Here is a 27,203-nt window from a genome sequence, read left to right on the forward strand (position 1 = left end):
TCTCCATTCAATGTTTTCTGGTTTTATTTCCTTTTCGCTATTTCTTCTGTCACTTCTATTATGCCTTTTAAAATGCATCTGGGCTGGTTTTGGCTTGGATATGATTAATTTTCTTTACAGTTGCCATCCATACTAGGGGCCTTTATTTTATTTCAGTGTTTTGACAGCCAGTTTCCCCCTCCATGTCCTTAGAGAAACCTAAGGATCCAGTGTGGATTTGCATTTTACATTGCATTTTACATTCAACATGTCATTTGTAAATGTGCAAACGATGATTGGAAGGTATGGTAAGAAATGTGTCAATTCATGGCCATAGAGTCAAGCTGTTCAACAGGTTGCTGTAGTAATTTATGCTCTCTCTGCTGCCATATCTGTATTTATTTATAATTCATAATTCTCATAATCATAATGGGTTTCCACAGTGTGTCCCTCATCTGAGCGTGCAGTTTGCTGCTTCCTGCCATTCATCAAGCTCAGCCATTGGGCTCCTTTGATTCATTGCTCTCCAGACACAGATGAGGGGATGGCAATCTCTACAGAATGTTGGCCAAACTGCAAGGTCTGGCTATTAATAAATAATCATTCCCATTAGGAGGCGATCAGTTGAAACTGGCAGAGTCTTTTCCTCTGTGTCCCTTTTGCTTCTTGCTGCTCATCTGCCCTCCTCTCCCCTGGCTTGGAGGGAGATTGTCTTGGAGCTGTCCTGGATGCTGCCACGGCTCTGCCCAGCTTCATCATCCCCGTGCAAACCTCGGCACGGACCCGCTGGTACCTTCAGGGCTCCATCACTGCCCCAGCCCCCGGTGCCAGCCCCCGACTGCCTTTGGACAGGAGATAACGCTGGGACAACCTGCCAGCATCCTGCAGGTCGGGGAGGCCCTGCTAGGCTGAGATCAAAGGTCAGGGAAGGGTTTGGGGGATGTGGATGCAACCCCCGTAAAGCAGGCACGGCCTGACCTCCGACTGGAGAAGCCAAGACCCGTCTTCAGAAATCAGAGTAATCCCGGGTGATTTTATCCCACCCCACTTCCCTAAATCTGTGGCTGCTGCTGCTTGGCGAGGGGATTAAGGGCTGGCAGGGGATTACGGAGCCGCTGCAGCTCCCAGCGCGGAGCTCCCTCCTGGCGCGGCCGCTCCGGGGCTCGGAGCCGCTCCGGTGTTCGGTGTCCCGGGCCGGGCTCGGAGCCGCTCCGGTGTTCGGTGTCCCGGGCCGGGCTCGGAGCCGCTCCGGTGTTCGGTGACCCGGACCGGACTCCCCCGACGGCGCCCGGCGGCCGCAGCGGCGCTCCCGGGGCAGAGGCGGCCGAGGAGCCCCCGGGGCTCGGCCCCGCACGGGCTGGGCTCCCAGCCCGGCACCATGGCGAGGGCCACGGGACAACCCCGCCAGGGCAGCAGGAACGGCGGGGAGCCCCCGCACGCCGCCGGCCGCAGCCCCTGCTGATGGCTGGTGCCCGGAGGATGGGGCCCGGCGCCGTCCCGTGCATGATGATGCTCTGTCTGCTCTGCATCCCGCCCTGTGCCAGGGCCCAGACGAAGATCCCGCTGGAGACGTGAGTGTTTCTCTGTGCTGCTGGCGATGGGCAGGCGGGTGGGGATGCTGTGGATGGCACGGAGGGGACGGGCTCTTCTGGAGGGACACTAGGCTCGAGGGCGGTGGCGTTTCCCTACCTTGGCACAGGACACAGATATGGGAGGCACCAATTCCCAGGTCTAGACTAGGATGCAATGTCTAGACCAGTGCCCAGGTCTAGACTAAGATGCGATCCCTCTTCCTCCCCACTCGTCAAGTGTAGCAATGATACTCATCTCCTTTAATTAAGTACTTTGACATCAATTAATGCTCTGCTGGATGCACTGGGCAGCAGAAGGCAAAACCAATGTAAAGACGTGTTCATAACCCCCACTGCTGCTGCTGCTGTGACTTGCAGGCAGGCATGAGTGGCCCCAGCCTGGCAGCTCCCAGCTGAGCAGAGTGCTTTCAGTAGACACTGCTGGGTTTCAGTGTGCCAGGAAGATGGAAAATCTTCCACATCCCCAGTGTGCCAAGGGATGCACAGCACTGGCCACGTTCTGGCTGTGGAGGATGCACACAGGGTGTTTGAGGGTCTCTTTGCACCCAGATTGTGCAGGGCAAGGTTTGCAGCTCCAAAGCTCTGATCCCTTTCATTGTTCTGCATCACTACTGGCTGAAGAAGGCCTGGATAATGCACAGAGCCGTGTTTATTCGTGTGTGTGGCTGTCAGAGGATGTCACTGAGACGAGGCTAAATAGAGGAAAGAGGCCTCAGCACTTCTTGCTTGCGCTTGCTCCACCTCTCTACAAAAAGAGAAATGGTCCTTCCCAGAGCTCTGGAGCGAAGGAATGAGAAGTTGAGCTGCGATACAAACCTACCCAGCCATGGTTGGTGCATGCACTGCACATGCAGGGACTCGAGATGCATTTTTTGGGATGAGGGTTTGCAGTGTGCCCACGCCTGTGTGTCCCTGTGACGAGTGGCTCTGTCACTGCTGGAGAGCTCCCTGCACAGTCCTGGCAGCCCCCCAGGAGCCCAGCAGCTCTCAGCAACCCCAGTTTATAAAAACTTCACCTTGTTAAGCTGATTTGCACAAGTTAAATCCTATAAGGATTAAAAATGTCAGCACTGGCATTGGTAAAAGTTGTAGTGGGGCAGCTTTGGGGTTGTGGGTGCAGGAGAGCAGCTTGGTCTGGAGAGGAGACAACACTGCTCAGCGAGTTTCAGAAGGAGGTACATCTGAAAAATCAGCTCAAGTCAGCTTAAGCCCTTTCCCACATTTGGGGAAATGTTTTTTATTCAGAAGTTGCCAATAATGCCCCTACAGATGTGCCACCAATAACCATCTGACCAGGAGCTGCACTGACATTATCATGGGGGGGGTCTCAGGAAACTTTGCTTTTTTGTTCTTGCACCATCAATCCCTTCCCCAGCAAAAGTGCTTCTGATTTGGGTTTCACAGAAAGGGCACAGAGGTTACATAAGATAAAATCCAACTTCTGCCAACTTCAAACCATGCAAATCAACTTTCCAAGTCCAGGATAAATAGTGCATAGGAATACCTTTCAGCATTGAAGCCTGTGGTGTTTAGAAGCCAGCCTGTCCTTTCTGCTGTTCTTGTCACTGAATACAAGAGCAGGGATTAGAGGCAGGCAATCTCTGACCAAATCCTTTTCTGATGTGTTTCGTTATAATGTGATAGCCCTTTACTACTGAAAAAAAAAAAAAAAAAAAAACAAAGAGGTTTACGTCACTTTGCACAATTTGGAACTTATTCCTGTGTAAGAATGAAGAATAAACAATAGAAAAAGAGCTTTTCTCCTCTGGTACTAAAACCAGACCAAGAGCTGAATTAATCCCTGGTGTTTCAAATCCACTCATGAATTTAACCAAAACGCAAAAGTCCCCTTTTGAAATGAAATTTCAGTAGAGAAATACGTTGGCCAGAGGCCCAGAGGGAATAAATCAGCAGAAAATGGCTCTGTTTCATGGGTTACACGGGGACATTTTGGGGACACAAAAAGCAGAGACCTTCAAGCAGCAGCTGGGTTCGATCAGGGTGAGGTGACACAAGGCTCAGCCTGGCTGTGCTCCTCCCCAAGCTGTGTCTGGCTCTGCTGCACCGTGCTTGGATCACCTCCAGCTTATTCCAGAGCTCACTCAGCTCCAGCTCCAGCAGTGCAAAAATCTGCTCAGTCAGTTGCTAGGGATGCTGCTGGGGTGCAAGTTCAGCACACAAAGCATCTCTTCTTCCCCCTGGACACTGCTCTGCTCATCCACCAGCCACGGCGTGGGCAGGAGTGCTGGTGAGGAGCTGGGGCTGGCTGCTTCTTGTGGTAATGGAAACACTGGGAAACGCTGCTGGGAGAGGCAAAATCAGCCTGGTGTGGCCTCTTTAGGCTGCTCCTGTTGCCTTTGTACATCTGCTCCTGAGCTGCACAGAGCCTGAGACCTTAGAAGAAATTTCTCTGCAACCTGATGAATTTCAGACTGACTTTTCCTCTCACTTGTTTAGAAAAAAAAAAAAAATTTAGGGAAATGTATTTAAGTTCAGCAGGATGCCCTTAATTTCCCAGTATTCTAATGTTGCTCATTTCCCTGGCAAATAATTGTCTTTTAAATATGTAAATGCCAGTGTATTTCTGCCTTTTCACTTTCCTACTTTTCGGCTTCCATGAATGCCACCAGATATGACACGAACTTTTTAATGACACGAACTTTAGCCCTGCACACAGAGATTTGAGACCTTTGTGGCCTCTCATTCCTCTGTGCCCTTTAACCTTCCAACCAGTCCTCCAAAGCTGCCAGTCTCTGGCCTTCTCTTTGGTCCCCCTGTCTTTGTGCCTTGTTTCTCCTCTGCTTTGAGGCCAGGACAAATACCAGTCTCTGGGCCAGAGTAGACAACCCAAAACTACACAAACCCCTTTTTTAATCAAGTTCTGCTTTTGCTGGAAGTTTCAAGAACTTTCAAGAAGATGCTCAGCTGTACCTACTAATCAGAAATTAACACTACAGGCTCTTCCACCCTGCTGGGTTGAAAAATGTTGAGGGCTGGAAGGAGTAGGGGCACACTACATATATGACACAAAAAAGAGGTGAGGGGAGGGAAACAGGGTAAAAACAAACATCCCTGCTAAAATTACTATCCCTTCATGTTTATGTTTTCTCTTTCTATATAAAAGGTGAGGAGACTGGAAGATATTGGTTAAATTCAGCACAAAACATCTTGTATATAAAAGTTACAAAGCCAGCAGAAGCAGATGGGCATCAAGTTAAATGTTGATTCAGAGATCCTCACATCTAAGGGAGTGCATTAGTCACAACTACAACAAACAGGAAAGCATCCCATGGGATCCCTGTTTCTCGTTTCCTCTTTTATTCCAGGCTTGCTAGAATAACTCTGATATAGCCCAATAAATCCTGGTCTCCTAGAAAATACCTGTATTCTTTTTTTCTCTAAGAATAAAATGATGAGATAAAAGCTCTGGCTTTCAAGATGCAGAGCACAATGCAAAAAAAAAAAAAATTGGCTTCAGCTGGTGCTAGTTCACACTGAGTGGTTAAATATGAATGGCCCATTCCCAATTAAGGATTGATTTTAAAAGGCACCCACTCTCATGCTTTTTATATAGCAGTGGAGAGAGGTGCAGTGCAGAGCTGGAGCTTTGTGTTTGCACCAGATCATCCCCTGTAGCTTCCTGTGTGCAAGAGGGGAGTCTAAGCAGGCTTTGCTCGGTTGAAGGGAGCTCTTGTGATTATTCCACCGTGGCTGTGCTGGTTTGTTATTTGTGGTGCAATGCACTGGGAAATCAGGCCCTGAGGTTAAAGCTTCGAGCAGCTCCACTGGGAGCTGTAGGTAAGGCTCCTACACATCATAAATAAGAAGTGTATTCTAGTAAGTAGAGAAGGCTCCTTATTGCATTAAATAAATCTCTCTGGAGTGGATCCTCGTTGAGGGAGCTGCATGGAGGTGGAGCTGCCCAACATGTAGCAGCTTTCTGATGAAGTGCTCTGTCAATTTTGGGAGCCATCTATTTCAATTTGGTGTTCAGGCTGCTCCTCAACATCCAGATGTTCTCCATGTGGGACCACTGCCATCCATTATTTCCAGGGTGACACAAGTTTGAGGGGTGCTTTACAGTGACAATGTGCATAATCTGCTGTGGCATTTTCCAGCAGCAGCAGCAGCACCAGTGAGAGCAGAGAATTCTTCTGGCTCATCAGTCTCTGGCCTGCCCTGCTGGAGGAGCTGAATCCAAGGGGTGAATCATGACACCTTCTTTAAGTCCTGACACTTATTTCTCTTCAGCAGATTTGGCACTGCATGTGTAGCCCTCCACCCCAGGGCCTGCCAGGGAAGACAAATAGGTGTCTGCAGAAAGCAATTTATTTCACTTTCTTAGCAACAGAAGGGGCTCAGATGCTGTCTTAGACCAAATTTGTGCATCTAAAGTTGGGGGGGACAAATTCAACTCCAAGCACAGTGACTGAGACCAGCAGAACTCAGTGTTTTTTCCCTGCTAACCAGTGTCAAAGAGCAGCACTGTGTCCTGCCTTACTGCCTGTCTGGCTGGAGTCTGGGGACAAAACTTTGCTACTGTTGAAGAGTGGCTTCAAGAAATACAGGAGTTCATACTCAGGAAAATGGAGTTTCACCTGTCTGAAGAAGCAACCAGTTCTACAGACTTGGAGTCCTTAACATTGATTTTCCTTCTTTTGGCCTTTTTTTAGGGTGAAGTCCTGGGCAGATGCCTTTGGTGGGGAGCTGTACTCCATTGTGACCAAGTATTCAGGCTCTCTCCTGCTGCAGAAGGTAGGCAAAGCCTGGGAGGGCTCCTCTTTTTTTGTGTGTGTGTCACCTCCCCAAATGCCTCCCAACGTTTCCCCCAGGGTGGAGGAAAGAATAAAACACTGGTGTGCAGCTGTGTTTTAAAACCATGGAGTGCCATATCTCTAAGCCCAGATGATGCCCTGTGGCCATTCTCCATGAACTGGAGAGGGAGATCCATCAATGCCTTCCCTGCTTGCATTGCTGAACACCACCTTAATTGTACCAATCAGTGTTAAAAATGTTTTTAACAGCACTCCTCATGTTTCCCCTCTGATGATCATTTCCTGCTCTCCCATGCTGACCCCACATTCCTCCTTTCCTAAGTCCCTCTGCTGTTCATCACTCACCTGCTCATTGTCACCTCATTGTCCCCTCCTGAATCCTTCCAGCTGACACTATTTTTTATTTTTCTTCTTTCCCATCTGTATTCAGCCAGTTGTTTATCAATTCTTTGCATTTTGCCCTTAAGACTGCATCAGGCAGGTGCCCTGGAAGGGCTTTGCTTGGCCTGTTCACCAAACAGGCACTACTGCAGTAAACTCCACCAGCATTCAAGGGTGTAGCTCCAGGGGCTTTAAACACATGGTCCCTTTTGCTTAAGTCACTGGTGAATGGCTGCTCCTCTTTCAGAGCTGGGGATCTCTGCCCTGCACCTCCCAAGTGCTGCTCTGGGGGACTGGTGGCTGCTGACTGCATCCAAAGGAATTCAGGCTCCACTTCGTGGCCATCCAGTTCTTTTTTTCTTTACTCTTTCTCTGATTCTCCAGCACAAGCCATGAGTTGCCCCTTGTACCTTCTAAGTGTCTGACTTTTGTCCTCATATTAACAATTATAGCCACATCCCAGTGCAAAACACAGGATTTGGTATCACTTTCCTTGCCTTGCTGCTAAGCCCTGTCTCCCTGTCCCCTGTACTTCTGCTTTTTGCCTGGAGTAAGGGATCATATCCTGTAGCACTAACTTTGCTAAGTTTGACCAGGACAGGCTTTCAGCATCCATCACCAAGGTCTATGCTGATCATCAGCTCTTCTTGGGAGCAAAGAGTGACCCTGCAATAAAAAGCTGTCAGCCCTGATAAAGGCACTTCATGCACTAACCGTGGGGCAGCTGCAGCAGGATGTGGATGCAGGCAAAAATTAGGCTTTTAGCAGTTTGGATGATGCCTCTGCATTGCCTGTTTTCCCCTGGGGTCCCCAAGCTATAGCTCCCAGAGGCAAAGTGGACACAGTGGCTGTGACTCAGAAGGAAAATGTCACTTTGAGCAGGGGCTACAGATGAGCTTGATCCAATCTTACTCTGTCAACACTCCTGCAAAGAATTATCCCCTAAATTCATGTTGTGTTGCTCTCTGCCCTAACTTAACTTGAACAGTTTAGGCCCCTCAAGTTTGTCCTTCAACCCCACTTCTTGAGCTTTTTCATCTCCTGTTGTTTCCCTGGGAAATGAGGAAATAGGGGAGAAGCAGCCAGCACTCACTTCAGTTCTCCTCTCAGCCCCCTTTTCATTAGGTAGGTTTGGCACCCTCTCACAATTCATCATCCCAGAGGGCTCCCACTGCATCCCTGCCACCTCCAGCATTGCAAGTGGATGCAGACAGATCTTTTACTATTAAATATAATTTTCATGCACCTTGGCAGACCCCAAGTAACTTTATGTAGATCATCTCATTGGCACAGATTGTGGGCACATTTGGGGAACCAAACATACCAAAGTCTGGAAACTGAACACATGGATTTACCTGATTTACAGGTACCTCTCTGCATGCATGGGGGTGCCCAGACCAGCAGAAGGGTGGGGAGCACAGTGCAGAGGTCCAGGTGATTGTTTTTTTCTGTGCTTGTCTAATTCAACAGGCATTTTGTTGGAAATTCCCACTTTGAGGAAATACAAACTGAGATAACAGCACCTTTTTTTATCTTATTTCATGTCTCCCTTGTGCCTAATAGCCTTGAAGTAACCAGCTTATTGTTGCTGGGAGAGTCATGATTTTTCAGTACTTTGCATGTAAACCTTGTCTTTAATACTTGGCATAAACTTTGTTTTGTGGCTTTGAGATTGCTTGGTTTTCTTTGGACTTCTTGTTTGTTTCCTCCAGAAGAACCTTAAAATCATGTTGTAAACTCAAATAGTTGACATCCTACCAGGCTATATCATTCCCAGAAATCTGGTGAGCTAACAGATATCCCTGGAATCCCCAAGGACAGGCTTTTACCCTGCATCAGACCTCTGCCCAGCCATTATTAGAAAGCCCAAAAATCATGGCAAAGAACAGACAAACTTGAGGAGTTCAGTCAAGACGTTTTCCTGGGTGAAGATGAAAGGAATGTCTTTCACACTCTTAATTTAGTTCCACTAGCAGTGAGTAATGCAGCACTGTGTACTTCAATAGGCTGAGTTTTATGGAGGTGGGAACAAGAATATATATTTGGTGACATATCTCTGTTCACAGATAAAACTTAGGATACTGAATTCTGGATATTCCACTTTTAAATCACCACCCCCGTCACTGCAGAAGGGGAATCTTAATGAATTGCTCCTGCTGTTTTAAGGGAATGCTAAGTGCTAGATGAATAAGAAAAGGTTTTCTGTTAGAGCTGAGCTAACTTTTTGGCCTCTTTTCAACATCAGATCCTTTCAGCCTGTTCTCCTGAGCCCAATTCGTGTTCTGTAACTCGTAAAGATCTGATAGCCTGAACCCTAAGCACGGGTTGTACAGGATAATCTTGTACATGCACTTGAGCTGACTTTCAGACAGTATTGGAATCACAGCTCTGTTGCCCACCATTAGCATATCTTGGATGAATAGTCATCAGTAGCCAGAGATTTCCGTGGCAGAAATACAGGCATGCAGTGGTTTGCTGATTCATTTGTAGGAAAAAACCTGGTGTATTCCTTTGCAAACTGGAACTTTGCTGAAACTCCTTTTGGTGTTGGAGATTGGGGGTTTTTTCCTTCCCATCTCTGGGCTGGGACATGTGTGCCATTATCAGACTGCTCGTGATTTTTCATGATTACTTTTACCCTAGTAACATCTACTTGTGAGTACGTAAATTAAAAAAAAAATAATAAAAATAACTGAGAGGGGGGGAAAGCCCTGTTGGTTTTGAGGCTGTGATCCAAGGTAACTGGTGGCAGGTTGCTTTGTGAAGCATGAGCTTGCCCGTGCTGGTGTGTCCCCCCTTGGTGAGGGTTCCCAGCAGAGATTACCCTCCTCCCCCCGAGCAGGGCCTGATTAAACCCAGCCTGGCAGAGATCACTTCTGTCCCGGCAGAGCCATGACATGGAGCTGAACACCAGCTGGGTTTGTGCTGTGGTCTCATCACCAGCCAGGTTTGGGGCTTGTGGCATTCCTCTTCTGGCAGCGTGGTTACCCCAGCCTTCCTGCTCAATCCCTCCTCCTCCTCCTCCTCCTCCTCCTGCTGCTGCTTCCCCCCCTGCCCGTCCCAGCTCCCATCCCCAGCGCCGGGGATGTGAGCCTGGCGTTTTTAATCCAGTAAAACCCTTGCTGTTAATCATGCCAGACAGAGCAAGCAGCCTCCCTGCCATGCCTGCTGCGGGCTGGATGCTGCTGCTATTTCTGTCTGACCTCCTCAGCCTGCCCCATCCTCAAGGCATTTCTTCCTCTGCCTCTGCTCAGCCACCCTCCCAGACGGTCCAGGAGCTTCTTGAACAAAAGGGGCTCCACTGGCTCACCCTAAACACATGCAAATTCCTTTCCCTGCTGCTTCCCTCTAATTCAAGTGTCACTAGAGCCTCTGCCATCTCCTTGCCCTTTTCACCACCTCGTTGTTTTTTCCCAGCACAAGAAGCCCAGCCCTGGCTGAGGTTGCTGCTGTGATGCCAACACAAGGTGAAGATGGAGGGCAGCTGTACACACTGCAGACAAAACTGACACTGAGGGACCATGGAATTGCAATTGGTTGCCTTTGTGTTTCCACACTGCCCAGGAGATAAGGCTTTGTCCTTCCTGAAATAAGTTAATCATCCTGTGTCCTTTCACAGGTTTCTTTACTCTTTCTCCCTAGTTATATCTGTTAGCTGTGGGATTTTTTGGAAAGGAGAAATCGAGGCCATTGTATCCAGTCTTAAAAGAGGAGATTTAAGGAGGCAGATTATGGTTACACAGTTTTGATGTACTCTTGGGGTTTTTTTCATTCCTAGGTTATATGAAACATGGTGAGAATAAACTGGTTATCTCTAAAGCTGTGAGATTTAGCTCCTCCTCATTACAGCACCTCTCCCCCTGGAGGCAGCACCAAATAGCCATGCTCATAATTCCTAGGTTTTGGGAATTGCCTCTGTGGTGCTCTTGGCCTAAATTATGCTCTTAGATACCCAATAAATGGCATCATAACTGTCTGTCTCAGATTTCCTTGGCAGTCTCCCCTGTGAGCACTGAGCAGACCCTTCTTGCTGGAGACCTGGCAGGTTCCCTCTCAGATGTGGTGGCCCTGAGGCAGGACAGCCCCAGGACATGTGTGATGTAGGAAGAGCTGCAATGACAGCACAAAGCTCCATTCCCTTGCTCTTCCCTCTGCCTTAAGTGATCTGGAGGTGTGTGATGTGTTTAGTGCTGTTGTGGATGTCATCATATTGCACGGTTTAGGTTTTTAAAAGTTGGCTTGTGGATCTCAGGAACCTGGGTTTTTGAGCTTTCTGTGCTGTCAGGCACTGACCCCCTGGAGAACACTGCTTGTGACCTGAGGCCTTGGAGAAGGCTCCCAAATTTGAGTGATGGAGTTAAAATCACTGGTGTGAAGTTAAATAGGAGTATGTGTTTTCATATGATGGAGGGTTTTAAATCTGAGGTTTTATAATATAGTCATAGATATGGGACAAGATGGTGGATTTTGAGTAGTGTCTCTTTTGGTGCCCATCTTCCTTCCTCATGATTTTAAGTAGTAATTTCTAGTTGGACAATTAGTGCCACACTGAGAGTCACAAAAATTTGGTTATTAGCTTAAAAGTATAAATAAGTGTTATTTCTCTGTTAGACTGTTTAGCTTTAAGAGACTTTGTAGCAGCTGGATCTATCTCCATTTTGTTCACTTCTAGCTGGTGGCTAGAAGTGTTGCTGAACTTTCTGTACTTCTGATAAGATTTAATAAACAGCCCAAACACAAGAAAATCCATTTCCTTCATGTGTTTTTCTAATCCTGGCTCTGAGTGAAGACAGAAGAAACTCCAAACAAATCAGTAATTAAGTGATGCAAAACACCACCACCGTTACATTGGCCTTCTGCTTTTCTCTCTAATTTGTAGGCACTAATAGCTTCAGGTGCATTGCTGCTTTCAACAGCCACAAACTCACAAGTGGATCAGTTGTATTTATTTGGTCAAATATTTTGAGTTAATAGCCACTGTTCTGCATGCCTTGAATTATGTGATGAAAAAGGGGAAAGGCAAAGATGGAAGGTGTTAAAATCGGAGCAGTTGTTTCAACACCAAGACCATACCCAGCTGGCAGTAATAGATTCATCCCTCTTCTCGAGGACCTCCTGCTCAGCAGGATTTTCTTCTTTCCCTTGGGTAGAAGTACAAGGATGTGGAGCCAACTCTGAAAATCAAGGAGGTGGATGGCCTGGAGCTGGTGAAGAAGTTCTCGGAGCAGATGGAGAGCATGCTCCGCAGGAAGGTGGAAGCTGTTGAGGTATGACCGCTGGGCTTCGGGAAGGAATTCGTGTCCTGCCAGCCCTGGAGCAGCAGGCAGAGGCCTCCTGCCTGCTCCTGGAGCCTGTGTGTGGGTGCAGGGGTTGTGTGAGGACTTCCCTGCCCAGGCAGGAGCCTGCTGGTGCCGCTGGCTGCTCGCGCTGAGCTTTAAGCAGACACTGGTGGGAGGGCGTGGGCGTTCAGACAAGGGGATGCTGGCTTCTCCCTCTGCTCGAATTAGAAAAGAAGACAAAAACAAAGTCTGGAAATAAATATAAGGGAGCGAGCACTCTTTTAGGAGACAAGCTGTTTAAAGAAGTGGGGGGAGAAAACCTCTCGAAAGTGAAAAGATCCAGTTCGTCCTTCAGTAATGCACTCTGGCTGCTGAAGACTGGGGTCTTGTTTCAGCTGTGTGTGTGGCTCAAGGGGAATTTCTGCACCTCCTGAGCACAGGCTGCAAGGAAGGTGCTTGGGTTTCCAGCTGTGTACATGGGGAAGTGTGGAGGAGGTGGCAAGGGGTCTGCAGTGCAGGAGATCAGAGCAGGTAATCGTTCTGGCCCCTCTTGCTTCCTGCATCTAAGGATTTATCATATTCCCGTGTATTTACCCACTATGAAAAGCATATTTCTGTAGTCACAGAGCCTTGACTGTTTAAGGCTTCTAATGTGGAAAAGTCATCCAGAAACACATCATTTGAATCTCCAAGTGAAATGTGGGCATATTTAGTCCCAGAGCTTTGGCCCATAACATTAAATTCTTAGCCAGACTTTTCCAGTGTTTTCATTGCCTTATCCTTTGTGAAGGAGCAAAATGTAGTTTTGCTGAGACTGATGCTGATTGTGCAACCCTGAAAACATGTACGTGTTTAGTTGGATCCCTTCCCAGTCTGTACCAATCGAGAATTAGTGCCCTGAAGCATCATACTGGAGAAAACTGCCTGGTTTTATTGCCTTCCATAAATGGTAAGAGCTTATAAATGGCCACAGCATCACTGAGCCCTTTACGAAATCCAGTCATGGTCTTTGTCTCAGTAACAATGCCATACTGAGACTCCCACAAGGCCTTTTCCTTTGATGGGATACTGACATCAAGCTGGAGCTGAAATGCCTTTCCCATGGCTTTTTGGAAGGGTTCATGGAAAATGAAATTAAATCTGTCTGTTGTTTCTCTAAATGGACCTGTTTCTGTTTGTATATGTCCTGTGATATCTAAAATTGCAGGGACTCTGGAGTAAGTAGGTGTGAATACACTTGGCAATAAATAGCTGCAAATAATGTACCTTCCAACCTGTGAAACTGCAGCACAGAAGGACAGGTCAGCAGGGAAGGAGGGAAGTTTATAACCCCAGACTTGGTTGTGGTGAAGGAGGCAGTTGCTGATACAGCTGGAAGAATTCCTGGAGGGCTTTGCCACAGCATCCACTCACCTTCCTTTGTGTGCTTGCTTTAGAGGCTGGTGGAAGCAGCAGAAGATGCAGATCTGAACCATGAGTACAACTCCTCACTGGAGGTGAGTTTGTCCTGGTCAGTGACAAAATGTGGTACACCTCCTCAGAGCAGCCAAAAAAATGGGCACAGCCAGGTTCTGGGAGGGTCAGGAATTTCCTTGTCTGCAGGGCACCCAGCTCCTCCAGAGACTGCTGCAAGTGAGAGACATCCTTGTTGGCAGATGCCCAGCCTAGGAACACCAAAAGGATTTGTCCCTTTGGCTCTGGGAGGGGAAGGATTTGGGAAGACATTGCACTGCATGGTATTATTGGCATTACTTTTACTGCACAGCCAGTGTATGTGACACTTTAGTGCAAATTAGCTGGCACTTTGTGGGTTACTTGACTGGAAAATGAGCTAAAAATTAAGTGTGAATGAACAATGAGGAGGATGCTGTTACAAATACCCACAGCAAGCTGTTAATCCAAATGAACTGAGTTTGTCACCATCTCTTTCTTAACAGCTCCCATCATCTTTTCTGTACCAGACAGACACCCACTCATCAGGACTTCCCTTAAGGTGAAAGTCTGGTGCTGTCCAAGCAATTTGGATAATTGGCTTTCTGTTAATAACTGTTTGTTGTGGCCAAGCTATGGGATTATTGCTGGTGAAGGGAGCTGGAGTGAAAAGGCTGTGGAAGGAAGTCCTCTGTCCACAGGACAAGCACAGACAGCTTAGCAGAAGGACAGGCTATCCCTGTGAGTGCATATCAGTGCTGGGAAAAGTGAAAACACTCCTTGAAATAAAGCTAGTTGCTAATTCCATCTCCATTTTAAAAAATGTTTTACTTTTTTTTTTTTTTTTAAGAATCCCATGAGTCATGTTAGTTGGGTCAGCTGCCCTCACAGTAAGGGTCATGGGTGAGTTGGGGTACACTGTTCTGTATTTGCAAACTCCATTTGCATCCTCTGAGTGCTGCTGGTGCTTGAGCACTAATTCTTACATAACCTGGCTCAGATAAAGCCAGCAAAAAAATCTTAAAAACATAGGTTATCCAAGGACAAAGAATGCCCTGAATATACTAAAGTGACTGTAGGTGGTCAATCCCCAGTGACCTTCATGGGTGAGGGGGACACTGCATTTGTCTTTGAGCACCTTCTGCTTGATCCTTTGCTCTCCATGAGTGCCTGGAGTGACAGAATGAGGGGATAATCCTGGCTGGATGTCCATCAGGAGTTAACTCAGCCGGTGACAGCTGCAGAGACAGGGCAGGGGAGGTCGGCACTGTGTCCTGTGCTAAACCTGGGAGCCAGACCCACTAAAATACTTCACCTTTCCAGCTCATCCCCAAAATAAACCTCTGGGAGGCACAGGAGGCTGCCACGCTGCCCCTTTGCTCTTAAATGGCTCTTAAGCAAATCTCCTTTTGGTCATAGGGGCACATGACAACAACAAACTGGCCATAAACCATCATTTGGGCAGCTTGACACTTGCAGTTGGTAATAGCTTGTTTGTGGCTCATTTTGATCCTCTTTGAAGCCCTGATTCTCCATATGTCCCTTCTTTGTTTTAAAGAGTATTTCCCCCCATCCTCTGGCAGTGCTGGTAATTGTCCTGTTCTCTCTTTGTCTTTCTCTTTTTCAACAGTTTGATTACTACAACTCTCTCCTGATTAATGATAAGGATGAAAATGACAATTATGTGGAGCTTGGGGATGAATTCATTCTGGAGCCAAATGAGCATTTCAATAACCTGCTGGTGAACACAACCTACAGTGATATCCAGCTGCCCACCAATGTCTACAACAAAGGTAATGGCCTCTGCTTTCTCACTGCTGGTCGGCTGGTGTGGAAATTATCAGCAGTAATACTGTAAACAAGGATGGGAATAAAAAAATAGCAACTGACATGACAAAAAAAAAAAAAGGCAGGGTTGGAAGGGTGCTGTCCTTAGGGACAGTCGTGTCTGTGCTGTCACTGTGACAGGGCTCAGGTACAGTCTGCTCTTGGAAAACCTCTCCTGGTGGCCAGGCCTGGATCTCAGGCAGGCAGTGTGTTCTCCTACAGCTCCTCTACCCAGCCAGAGATGCTGTGAGACAAACTGAGGTGAGATTTTTATTGGCGATTGTCACCCTGGATGAGGGGTTCGCTCTATCATGGCCTTTGGTTGTCAAGAATCTCACTGGTGTCTGTGCTCACAACTGCTGTTATTTAGAGACACAATGGAGAGTTCTATTTCTCCCATGATTTCAAATCAGTTCCATCTGCTCTGACAGGCCCAGACCCTAAAATATTGCTGACAACAGAGCAACCAGCAGAGCTGGCTGTGGGTAGGTACAGCAGAACTGTACAAAGTGAGCTGCTGCCTGTTGGAACCCAGAAACCTGGGAGATTTGAGTTTTGTGGCACTGACCCCCAGGAGAACACTGCTTCTGACCTGAGCCCTTGGAGAAGGCTTCAAAATTTGAATGATAGAGTTAAAATCATAGATGTGTGGTTAAATAGAAGTGTGTGATTTCACATGGTGAAGGGTTTGGAATTTGAAAGGTTTAGAATATAGTAATAGGTATGGGACAGGATGGAGGTTTTTGGAAGTTGTCTCTTTCTGTCTTCTTCCTTCTTCATGATTTCAGGCAGTAGTTTCTGGCTGGATGGTTAGTGCACTGCAGGTCACAGGAGTTTGGTTATTGGGTCAAAAGTATAAAATCGGTGTTAATTCTCTATTGGACTGTTTAGCTTTAAAATACCTTGTAACTAGCTAAATTCAGCTCCATTTTGCTTGCTTTTAGCTGGTAGCTAGAAGTGTTGCAGATCTCTCTGTACTTAAGATAACCTTTAATAAACAACCAAGCCCAAACACGAGAAAATTCATCTCCTTCGTGTTTTTAATCCTGGCTCTGAGTGAAAACAGAAGAAAATGAAGACAAGCCACTAATTAAGTGGTGCATTTACCAACACTGCCCAGCCAGCTGGTTTCCTGCCCCTACACCTGGCCATGACCCAAGCAGCTCCTGTGGCTGCAGGATGAGCAGGAGATGGAGGAGAGCTGCCTCTGTGCCCAGGGCTCCTCCAGGGAGCTGTGTCCCCCAGTGCTCACTCCCCACCTTGCAAACAGCAGCAAGCCTGGCTCTCCACAGCATTTCTGGCTCTGCCTTCCTGTGGGACTGACTTTGGCCTCATCCCTGGGGAGTCACAATTCAGTTTTTCCCTCCTTTTTGACCAAAACTGCCTTTAGTAAAGTGACTAAACAGGGAGTGGTGGGTGAAAGCCCCACCCTTTTGGACACTAACGCAGTTAATCCTCCAATGACCAGTTTGTCATGATTCACTGTTCCTGCTGCTGCCCTCTTTGGTCTCCCGAGGCAGTGAGTCAACACAGACACCAAATATACACTGCCTCCTAGGAGTTCTTGGAATCTGCAGCTTCCTGTTGATTCTGAGGAGATGGGGGCATGGTGGGACAGCCTAGGCTTTGTCAAGGAAAGGGCAGGCAAAGAACAAAAGAAAGATTTGATGAGGAAAAGAGGAGAGAGAGTGCAACTGTGTAAATCCTAGAGCTCCTGTGTCTTAGGTGGTTATTCCTGGCATAAATTTAGACAGTCCTGGTAGAAAGGCTGTCAGTGATGCATCAGGCAGCTGCTTCTCAAGAGCCACATGTCCCCTGTCAGGCAGCTGAGCCCTGCCTGTAGGGTGTGCCAGCTGGGCTCAGCACTGTGATGGCTCTCCTGGGTCTCTGAGAGCATTATTCCAACCAGATGTAGGGCTCAAGGGCAAGCAGGGTTGGAAAGAGAAATGGGGTTAATAGTGTCTGACCAAGCTGAGATCACCTGTGGTGGCCAGGGGTGGCCTGGCCTCCAGGATTCGCTTGAATGGGCAGGGAACAGGATCCATCAATGTAAGAGCTTTGGAGAAGGTTGCATTCCTCATGAAGCTGCCTTTGTTCCCATCCCTCTCCTCCATCAGGGGTGCTGAATGCTCTCCCTTCTTCTACACACTTTTCTCCCCCACAGACCCTGACATCCTCAATGGAGTTTACATGTCAGAAGCCCTGAATCCTATTTTTGTGGACAACTTTGAAAGGGATCCCACACTGACCTGGCAGTACTTTGGCAGCTCCACTGGATTCTTCAGGCTGTACCCAGGTAAAAGAATAGAAATTGGCTTTGCTCTTTCAGTGCAACACAATAATTTTGTGGGGCAGGGTCTGTGCCATGGAAGAATCCAAGAAGAATCCATGGCCACTTGGTCAGATGGCTGCACACCCTTGTTCTGTGACCTGGCATGTGCTGGGGAGGGTAAAAGCAGAGATGATTGTGAACAGAGCCTGTAGCAGAGAATCTGGGATGCATCCCTGTCACTGCTGCTGCTTTTTTATGCTCTCAACCACCCCCTGGGAGAAAAAAATTTCTGTTGTTGAGAACTACATCAAAGTGACAAAAAGTTCAAAGTACAAGCAGTTGCTTCCCAAATTCGAGCAGACTATGCCTAGGTACATTTATTAAAGATGAACTTAATAAACGGTTTACTCAGAACTGCCAAAGACCGTGCAGATCTGTTGGTGTCCCTGCAGAAAGGCCAGTGCTGTGGCTGGCCAGCCTCGTGTGCTCCTGGGGTAGCCAGGGAACAGCAGCAGTGCAGGTGCCTGGGGAGCAGGTGCCTGCCTGCCCATGTGTGCTGATTGCTCCTGTTGCTGCTCTCCTCAGGAATAAAGTGGTTACCAGATGAGAATGGAGTCATCTCCTTTGACTGCAGAAACCGTGGCTGGTAAGTTTTGGCCAAAGCACCTTTCATCCTTCCTCTCTCCCTCTCCTCCAAGGTGGTTCCTTGGTAAGTTACTGATCAGTAATTAATGTCCTGTGGTGTTTCTTCAAGAGATGAGGATATATAAAGAAAGGTAAGATATATATATATATAATAGCAAGTTAGGAAGCCCTGCCAGCAACAGTTTTCCCTGTGGCATCTAACACGTGCCACATGGAAATTACACTTCTGTGACTGGGAGCTGGGGATATTTAAATTTCACAACTGTGGTGTGTTTACTCAGTCTGCTCAGCATGGCTAAAGCAGACTTGAACAATTGTCACTCTTGGCTGTGTCTGCAGTGGGCTCAGCCCTCCCCAGTGCAGGAAGGGAGGTGCTGGGGCCAGCTGTGGACAGCTGTGCTGGACAGCTGTGCTCATGGTGCATGTGCTGCTGTGGCTGGCACTGTGTGACAGCAGCATGTCCATCATCCCTCCTCCCTGGCTCTCACCCTGCTCCCTGTGTTCTTTGTTGTGCAGGTACATCCAAGCTGCCACCTCTCCCAAGGACATTGTCATCATCGTGGATGTCAGTGGCAGCATGAAGGGCCTCAGGATGACCATTGCCAAGCACACCATCGTCACCATTTTGGATACTCTGGGAGAAAATGACTTTGTCAACATCATTGCAGTACGTCTGCCTCCATTCCAGTGCTGAGCTGTGTCCCTGGTGCCTCACACCCTTTCCTCCTTCCCCTCAGCAGATCACAGTGTCCCCCCCTACAGCAGCACCTCTGTGGGATGGGGAATTAACCCAAATTGCCTTTGGGAAGGCAGCTTTGTGTGGTCAGCAGGGTGGCTGCCAGGTCATCTCATCTCTCCTCCACTGAGGACGTTGGCTGCATTTTTTTGCTTTCTTAGGGATGTGACTGCAACAGATAACAAAGGGCTGCAGAGAGATACCTGATCTGAGCTAATAATTCACCTAACTTGCCATAACACTGTATTTGGGTCCAGCAGCAGCAGTGTAATCCTCAGGATAACGTTTCCAGGCTAGAGAACTGCCACCAAATGCCTTTTTGTGCATCCTGCAAGGCTGCCCTAACAGCTCTGAGTTGATCAGCTGGAGCTGCATGGAGCTTGGTCAGGAAGCCTCAGTGTTGCTCTCTTTGTTTTTGAGCCCTGGCAAGGTGAGGATGGGCTGGTTACCCACAGAGGACCAGCACCACTGACCACAGAAAGCAAAACGTCTTTCCATGACTCATAGCAAGACTGGTGCCATGTTAAAGGCTCCTTGCCTTCTAATTTTCACAGCTAATTCAAACTCCATCTCCTCCCCAGGCTTCTTTCTATGATAGCTTGCCAGGACACAGCCACTGAGATATAAATTCTACTTTTTGTTGATAGCTTCTTATGTTAGCTAATTAGAAACTCCAGTGGCAACAATTCTGTCTTTATATGACTGGACAGATGGAAGAGTGAACAGTGTTGGCAGAAAAATGGAGGGGAGTCATTAAGGAGTTTGAAATATCATCTGTTCTTCAAAAACAATCCCAGAAATACCCTGTTTTATAGATATATTTATATATATATATATTCCTTTATTGCACTCACACCAAGAACCTGCTGGCTCAGAGGCATTACAGCCTGACCTAAGCTCCTATTGATCAGCTGAGCATCAGTGGCCTCTTAGGAATTGCACTCTCAGGAACCTTGCAGGAAAAGGCTCACAGGGGCCTTACCAAGCTTTATCTCACATGTAACAGCCTGGAATCATCCACTCCCCTAATTATCCCAGTCCAGTGGATGTGTGCTCACCTGATTTTTTTTTATTTTTTTTTTTTATTGCTCAGCCGTGCACCAGAAGCTTCAAACTTCAGGTTGTAAGGTTCCACTGGTGGCTGGGGACTCACAGAGTCCCCAGAAGTTAAAATTATGTGCAAAAAGTGGTAGAGGCAAGGCCAGGGATACAAGTTCATAAAGTGGGGATAAAAACTTTGTGGTGTGAGTGGGGAGAAAAGAAAAAAAAGTAACTTTGTATGTGTAAATATGCTCAGCTAGAGCTCAGCAAAACACTGTAATTAGTGGGTTATTCAAACAAACAGAAGATTCATCAAAATCCTAGTTTGCCATGGTCACTATAAACATAAAATATATGTTTATATTTTAAAATATCATATTTGTAAGGGAAACAGGTATAAAATGGCATAATGCTCCATGCTGTTTCCTGAACATCCACCTAGGGCATGAACCCATTTTGTGAATTTTCTCCCATGACAACCCCTTTGTTCTCATTTTCTCTTTGCAGTACAATGATTATGTTCATTTTATTGAGCCCTGTTTTAAGGGTATCCTGGTCCAAGCAGACAGAGATAACAGAGAGGTGAGTACCAGGCCCCTCTCAGGGTAACTCAGGTGCTCTTTTCACATAGGCAGAGCAGGGGGTTGAGATGCTGTGAGGTGAAACTCCAGGGACAAGGAACAAGGTTTTTATTTCAGAAGCCAGCACAGTTCAGGGCTGTGTGCTGGCTCTGGCTCACCCTGGCTGTGCCATGGGTTCAGCTGGGGGTGAGCAGCAGCCACAGCTTCCCTGTGTCCCCACTGCTGCCCCACGAGCACACCCAGCCCAGGCTGCCTTCTTAAAAACTGAGCAGAGGGCAAAAGGTCTCTGTCTTGGACACCCCACATCCTCAGCCCTCAGAAATGGGAATTACCTGTCCTTTCATGCAGAATATGTTCTCAGCCTGGCCTGATCCTTCATCAGGGTGGACCAGCGAGCCCTCTCTGAGGAGGGGTTTTGCTGCTCTGATCCAGGAGGGTTCAGCAGCCCTGAGGTGGCCAAGCTGTTCCACCACCCTCTGGGCTCACTGGTATTTTTAACTTCTCTCCCTGTTTTCTTTTTTCCTTCCTCTTTCAATTTTTTTAGTTTGTGTTACTACATCCCTGAACGCCTTCAACAACCAGATTTCTTTCCCAGATTAGCCCTAGGTCACAGAGTGACTGCAGAGGGTGATGTCTTCTGCAGTGTTCCCCAAAGAATTCCCAAATATCCTAGACACTATCTTACATAGAGGGTTTAATTTAAGCAGATCAATGCCATTTAAGTCATAGACAAGCATTCAATTTTTTTTTCTTTTTCCCCATCCTATCGCTTTGGGGTGTACACGAATTTTTTTTCCCTGAAGGAGCAGATAAGGGAAAGTCAGATTTCCAGCAGTTTTGCACCTTCCATGATCTTACATGGATTGTCAGTGGTTCACAGTGCAGAGACTGAGAAATGCAGTCCTGCTGGAGCTGGATGGGCACAGCCTTTTCTGGGCTTCCCTTTCCTTCCCTGGTCAAAGGGAACACCCTGCCTGCTACTCATTCCTGGCTTTTTTTCCCCTTCTCTTCATGGCAGCACTTCAAGCAGCTGGTGGATGAACTGCAGGCAAAAGGAGTGGGGACTGTGAGCAAGGCTTTGACAGAATCCTTCAAAATCCTGAGAGAGGTAAGAGCTGGTGCTGATGCTTGTGTGACAGGACATCCCTCGGGGTGCTGCAGTGCTCCCAGGGATCCCAAATTTGTGCCAAGCAGTGTGCAGGGCTCACCCATCCTAGGGGCAGTGTTGGTTTGTGCATGATGGCCACAGCCACCAGCCCAGGAAGGCTCAGGAGCCAGCAAGGCTGTGGCCTCACGAGTTTTCTTAATGAGCCCCACAACTGGGCATTGCCCAGGCACCTTTACAGATGGCAATAAAATATAACTGACCAGCTGAGGGCCACAGTTCTGGGTGTAAATAATGTTATTAGTGAGCAGTGATGATAATGAAGAATGTGAAAGATCATTCTTCAGATTTATTTCAATGTCGCTTTGCCGAGTATCAGTGCTTGGGGAAGAAATCACAGGTACAGGAGAATTAATCCCTCTGATATGAACCATAAATGATTCATTGCCTCATGTGAATAGGAAATTCAGTAGCCTAGAGGTAAACATAAAATTTAAATTATGTTTTGTAAGGAGTGGTAACAAGAAAAAGGACCAAGAACCAGCTGAATGCCTCCATCCCCTCATGGCACTGTCTGTAGTGGGATTGTGGGTCATAGAATCATAGAAGGGCTTGGGTTGGAAGGGGCCTTAAAAGCTGAGACAAAATACATCCTCCACTGACATATCTAAACCAAAGATACTTACAAGGAGAGAGTGTTGCCCAAGCACCCCAGTGGACTAACATGACTCCACTGCAACAATAAAGAAGAAACTCCTTGATGGGTAAAGAATGTCGTTTTTCTCTCTATTTAGCATTAAAAAATACAGTCAACAATTTCAGTAGTCATCGCTTATCTTGATTCTTGTTGATTCTTTCTTGCTTAATGAGCTCTAAACAGCTCTGAGATTGCTCTTGGACAGTACAGCACCCAGCGGTGATAAAACCTTCTGCTGTTATTCACTCACAAGTGAAGTGAGTGAACACTTCATGCCTTTGGCTGTCACCTTGGATCTGGGGACAAAGCTCAGGCATTTGAGCACCTGCAGATGAGGAAAGTCGTGCTCTTCTGTGCCTTGGAAGTGGCTGTCCATAAAACAGTGTTTCAGATACTTTGGTATCTTCATTACCAAAGAAATGTGTGAAACAGAGTGCCTTAACATCAGCAGCTGGAGCAGCCCAGGCTCTGCAAGTACCACAGCTTAAGGCAAAAGGGTGCCTTAAGGGCTCTCTGAAATCATCTCCTCAAGTTTCTTAGACCTGTACTGGTAATAGCAAAGGAAAAGGGTTTTCATCAGTGTGCCCCAAAACAAATCTGTGCAGCCACAGTCAGCAGAAAGGGGAACTTTGGTGGAATTGATCACCCCCTTCTCATCAGACAGAACTCCCACTCTCAGATTCTCCTGTTAATGCTCATGGGAGCATTCGCAAGAGAATGAAAATTGCGACATCACACTGATGAAAGAGCCTTTGCTGATTACAACAGACAGCCAGGAATAATATCTGTAATGAAAGTGGCTGCAAAATTTCCCTGGTAATTTTCCTCAGTCCAATTGCTCACAGCATTAATAGCCCAGCAGAGACCCACTCAATGAGGTATGAGTAGCAAAGAGGGGTTGAAGAAGAGCACAGATCTCTCACTGTCTTTGTTTTCCTCCATTATCCTCTGGGGAAGGCAGGGCATATTTTAATCCGTGATGCAATTTTCAGAGCAGTTTCAGGAGGGCAGTTAGCCAGAGACCCCCGTGTCCCTCTGCCATGCTCAATAAACCACTTGAACTCTCCATTTCCATGTAGCCACAAACCAAGTGGTTTCAATAAAATATGCATCCCAGGGAAACCGTGGTCTTAAGCACACATTTATCAAGTGCTTCAAAATTCTCAGATGTAAAGTGCTATCATTTGAGGTCTTTTCTTATTTATTAAGTTTTAATCTATCTTACTACTCTCTTCCTTGTTTCAACAAGCTTGGCCTGCCTTGTTCTCTCCCCTTTTTCCTGCAGGATTTTTACCGTTTTGTTCTGCTTCCAGGCTGAAGAAGCATCCTCCCAACAGTGTGTGAGTGCTGCAGCTGAGAGCTATCAGGTGCTAAGCAGAGCAGAATAATTGCCTTCCCTGTTTTACACACCGTGTATGTCCTCTTAACAGGACATAAGACAACAGCTTCGTTTTTTTCAGGCACTGTCACATTGTTAATTCCTATCCAGCTGATGTGTCTCTGCAGCATCCCTCCCCAGGCAGTATCCACCCTCCTCTTCTGTGTTCGAGCCACTGCCTCTCCTTTCCAATGTACGTGTGTCCTCCTTTCTCAGGATACACTCAGAGCAAGTATTTTGAAAGCTGTTGCTTTTCCCACCCCGTGGAGGACAAGAAAAGCCAAGTTTTGCTTTTCGAGGCCACCTTAGAATGATGTTTTCTCTTACCACCAGGCTGATTCAGTCATGTCTTGACTCACTGCTGATCTCAGAAATCACATAAATATTGAAGCTAATTGAGTGGGTCATTCCAGAATGGCTATAGGTGGAAAAAAGATGATGAAACTGGTAACAGATTGGATTTCAGTGAGACAAAAAATTCTGAGTAACTTGAGCAAACTGGTGCCATAAAAAGAATGAACCTGTATGCTGATTTAAGTAAACAAAGGTTTGTGGCCTCTCATGTCTTACTTGTGTGTATTTCATTTATGTACTCACAAGATGCGTGTGTTACTAATTTTTCTATCAGCATGCTAGATGTTTAAGGACAGTTTATCCATCCATCCATCTTCTGTGCTTTTTGTTGATTCCCTCTTCATCCTTTGGGCTCTTGTATAGTCCCAGTCAGGTCTCAGCCTATGAGGCAAGTAGTTCAGCTACACCTTCTGCAATTCTCTCCCTTCATGCTGAGCACAGATTATTCAAATGCTTTCATTAGTTTTTGTTTTAACCCTACCACTTTGTGACCCTGCCTCTAATTCATTCATCCTTTTCTTAGTTTATCACTTCAGCAGGTACCCAGCCATTACAATAATTTTCTTTTGATGATAAAGGATGGAGGCTCTAAAGCCTCTCTGCCTGACCATCTCCCTCTGTTTTTTATCATCTGGCATCATATTGTTTTTACACCCTTTCTTGCTTCTTCTCTGATCACTTAGAAATTGTTTCTTGATTCCAGTCACATTTTTATGGACCTGTATTCTACAGCATATTTTTCAGGATATGCAAAGCTCAGAATTTCCTGTTTACCAGTTCCTACTATTTTGCTTAACACCCTTTCTTGTTTCTCCTTCACTGGCTTTGTTTTCTTGTCTGCTGCTGATTTTCTCCCCATGAGACGCTTTCCACCAAGTTTGAATTTTCAGTAGTTCTGGAGGCCACTCCAGAGGCAGATCTGCATAATAATGGGGCAGGAGGAGATGGAAAGGGGCTGCTCAGTCTCCTGGTCAGACGTGCACATACTCAGCACGTGTGCCTGCACATCTGAGCCGTGCTGATGGTTCCTATTGCTTCACTAGGAGCTCCGTGCCAGCCTATAACTGCAGAGTAAAAGGCAGTGAGCAAACAAGGGAGTACCAGAGACTGTGACCCTGAATTAATTAGAGCATGCCTGTTAGTCCTGGCAACGTGACTGAAGTTACACAGCCCCGTGCCTCCTTCACTGACCCAGCTCTAGCCTGCATTTCTTCAGACATCTCTTCTGTGGACATGTTATTCCTCATCTCCCCTTCTTGCACGTTCCTGAGACTTCAGTCAGAGCAGGGAATTATGCTCGGAGCTTGCTGTGAATGCTGTCAGATCATTTGCTACAGCTGCAGCCAGTCACAAAAGACCTAAAAACCAGGGATTACCTCTTGTTCGTTTGTTTTCTAAATCTGTCTTTTTAATCTCCATTTCTATGACACTGATGATCTCATTTTCCCTGTTGAAAATATCATCTACTCCTGTAATTAGGAGATTGCTGGTTCTGATACAGCATCTAATTTCTCAGTGTCTCAGTATTATGAGTTCTGAAGTAAGCTTCGTGAAGAGATCTTAAGTAGTTTGATGAAATGGCGGGTGACCTTAACCAAGTGTTAATTTAATAATAATAAAAACAGACATATTGTAGATTGCAACAGTTTGGCATAATCTGCTTTCGTAACCACAAGGTTCATATATCTGTGATCTGAGCCCTGGGAATTCACCCTGTGCCTCCCTGATGGACACTCACACTGTTCTCCCTGCTAATCTGCACCCAGTTGATCTCTGTCCTAGAAATAGCTCACTTGGTGCTCTGGTTATTTCCTAACTGCTGGTCTTTAGCAGAATCCCATGTGGCTCTCACCTGCTTTTGTTCCTAAGAGCATCCTGTGTTTGTTCTTGTTGCACACCCTCAGCCTTTGCTGCCTGTCTCCCCTCTGAATGAGGGACACGAGGAAGGAGGAGCACATCCAGACACCCCATCCTGACTCAGTGCTTCCCACAGATGTTTCACCTGAGAGCAGCTAGTTAGAAATGAACCTATTACAGCACCCTTCTCACTCCTGGTCATCTCTCCTGGTTCTGGTCACAGCCAGAGAGGGGTTTGCACCTGTGGTCATTCAGAAGCTGGTGAATCCAGGCTTCCTGCAGTAAAGTTAAGGTACTGTGTGAAGTTGGAGGAGGCAGGACTGATAACATAGATGGTGGCAGAAGGTGACATTATGGTGATATTAGCACTGAACCTGGTAATTTCACAATAAGGGACAATTGCAACATAATTGTAGGAGGGGTGAAATTACTGGGGAAATCTGGGCTTGGAACTGGCTTCGAGGTAATCATGGTCATGATGTTAATCTGCAGTGGAACCACAGGACCAGCCACGCTGGTAAAGGCATTTGTCTGTCATAGCAGAGCATTACCAAACTTGAAAGGAGTTGGGAATTGAACTCTGAAACATCTAAAAACTCCCAGTTCACGGTCTATGCTCTTATTCTCCCATACAGGGATTTCATTTTCTGTAATTAATCTTGCCACTTGGATACCTTTTTTCTCATTTGTAAGATACAACTACCCTCTCCAGTTTAGAACTGCTGCTGTTTGATGTAACCTTAGTCACCCTTCAGCTGGTCTCCTGTATACTCTTCATCTTGCACTATCTCATTTATCTTTGTTAGCAGGAGAGCTGTCATCTCTCCTTCTTCCCATAATTTTTTAGCTCTGCATCAGTTTCTGTGCCCTCCTCTGTTGCTCAGGCTTTTCCTTGCTCAGAGCACAGCAGCAGGGAGAGGCAGGACAAGGAGAAGCACAGAGTGCCACCGAGCTGGCAGCTGCAGTGAAGTGGCTGCTCAGTTTTGTCCCTGGGATGGCCTCAGCTGCCTCTGCTGCTGGCTTTAGCACCGTGTTGATGTTGCATAAGGCTCTCAGTTCTCTAGAGCAGGTAGCTGGGGGCACGGGAAGCACACAGAGCAGGAGACAGGCAGCATTCCAAGGCTGGTTCTCCCTGGCTGGACAGGCAGGGTCTGCCTCGCTGGTCTGTCCAACACCTCTGCAGGTGCCCTTGGGAGCACGCCAGTGTTTGTACCAGAGTCCTGCTGCACTTCTGCTCTGCCTTAAAAATCCCTTATGCATAGATAACAGGTCA

At 46.9% G+C, this 27,203-nt stretch overlaps 1 protein-coding gene across 1 annotated transcript in view; it reads left to right on the forward strand.

Annotated features, from left to right (window-relative positions):
• The first annotated feature begins 271 nt into the window (after positions 1 to 271).
• CACNA2D4 (calcium voltage-gated channel auxiliary subunit alpha2delta 4) overlaps positions 272 to 27,203 on the forward strand; it is a 121,702-nt gene continuing 94,770 nt past the window's right edge. Inside the window, exons 1-11 of the mRNA XM_088166047.1 lie at positions 272 to 282; positions 1,101 to 1,550; positions 6,245 to 6,326; positions 11,878 to 11,994; positions 13,443 to 13,502; positions 15,068 to 15,230; positions 17,429 to 17,560; positions 18,122 to 18,182; positions 18,698 to 18,848; positions 20,466 to 20,540; positions 21,558 to 21,647. Of these exons, the coding sequence (XP_088022173.1) occupies positions 272 to 282; positions 1,101 to 1,550; positions 6,245 to 6,326; positions 11,878 to 11,994; positions 13,443 to 13,502; positions 15,068 to 15,230; positions 17,429 to 17,560; positions 18,122 to 18,182; positions 18,698 to 18,848; positions 20,466 to 20,540; positions 21,558 to 21,647 (1,392 nt within the window). The remainder of the gene's footprint in view (positions 283 to 1,100; positions 1,551 to 6,244; positions 6,327 to 11,877; positions 11,995 to 13,442; positions 13,503 to 15,067; positions 15,231 to 17,428; positions 17,561 to 18,121; positions 18,183 to 18,697; positions 18,849 to 20,465; positions 20,541 to 21,557; positions 21,648 to 27,203) is intronic.

This window comes from Sturnus vulgaris, chromosome 5 (assembly GCF_052056855.1).
Source record: "Sturnus vulgaris isolate bStuVul1 chromosome 5, bStuVul1.hap1, whole genome shotgun sequence".
Classification (NCBI taxonomy): domain Eukaryota; kingdom Metazoa; phylum Chordata; class Aves; order Passeriformes; family Sturnidae; genus Sturnus; species Sturnus vulgaris.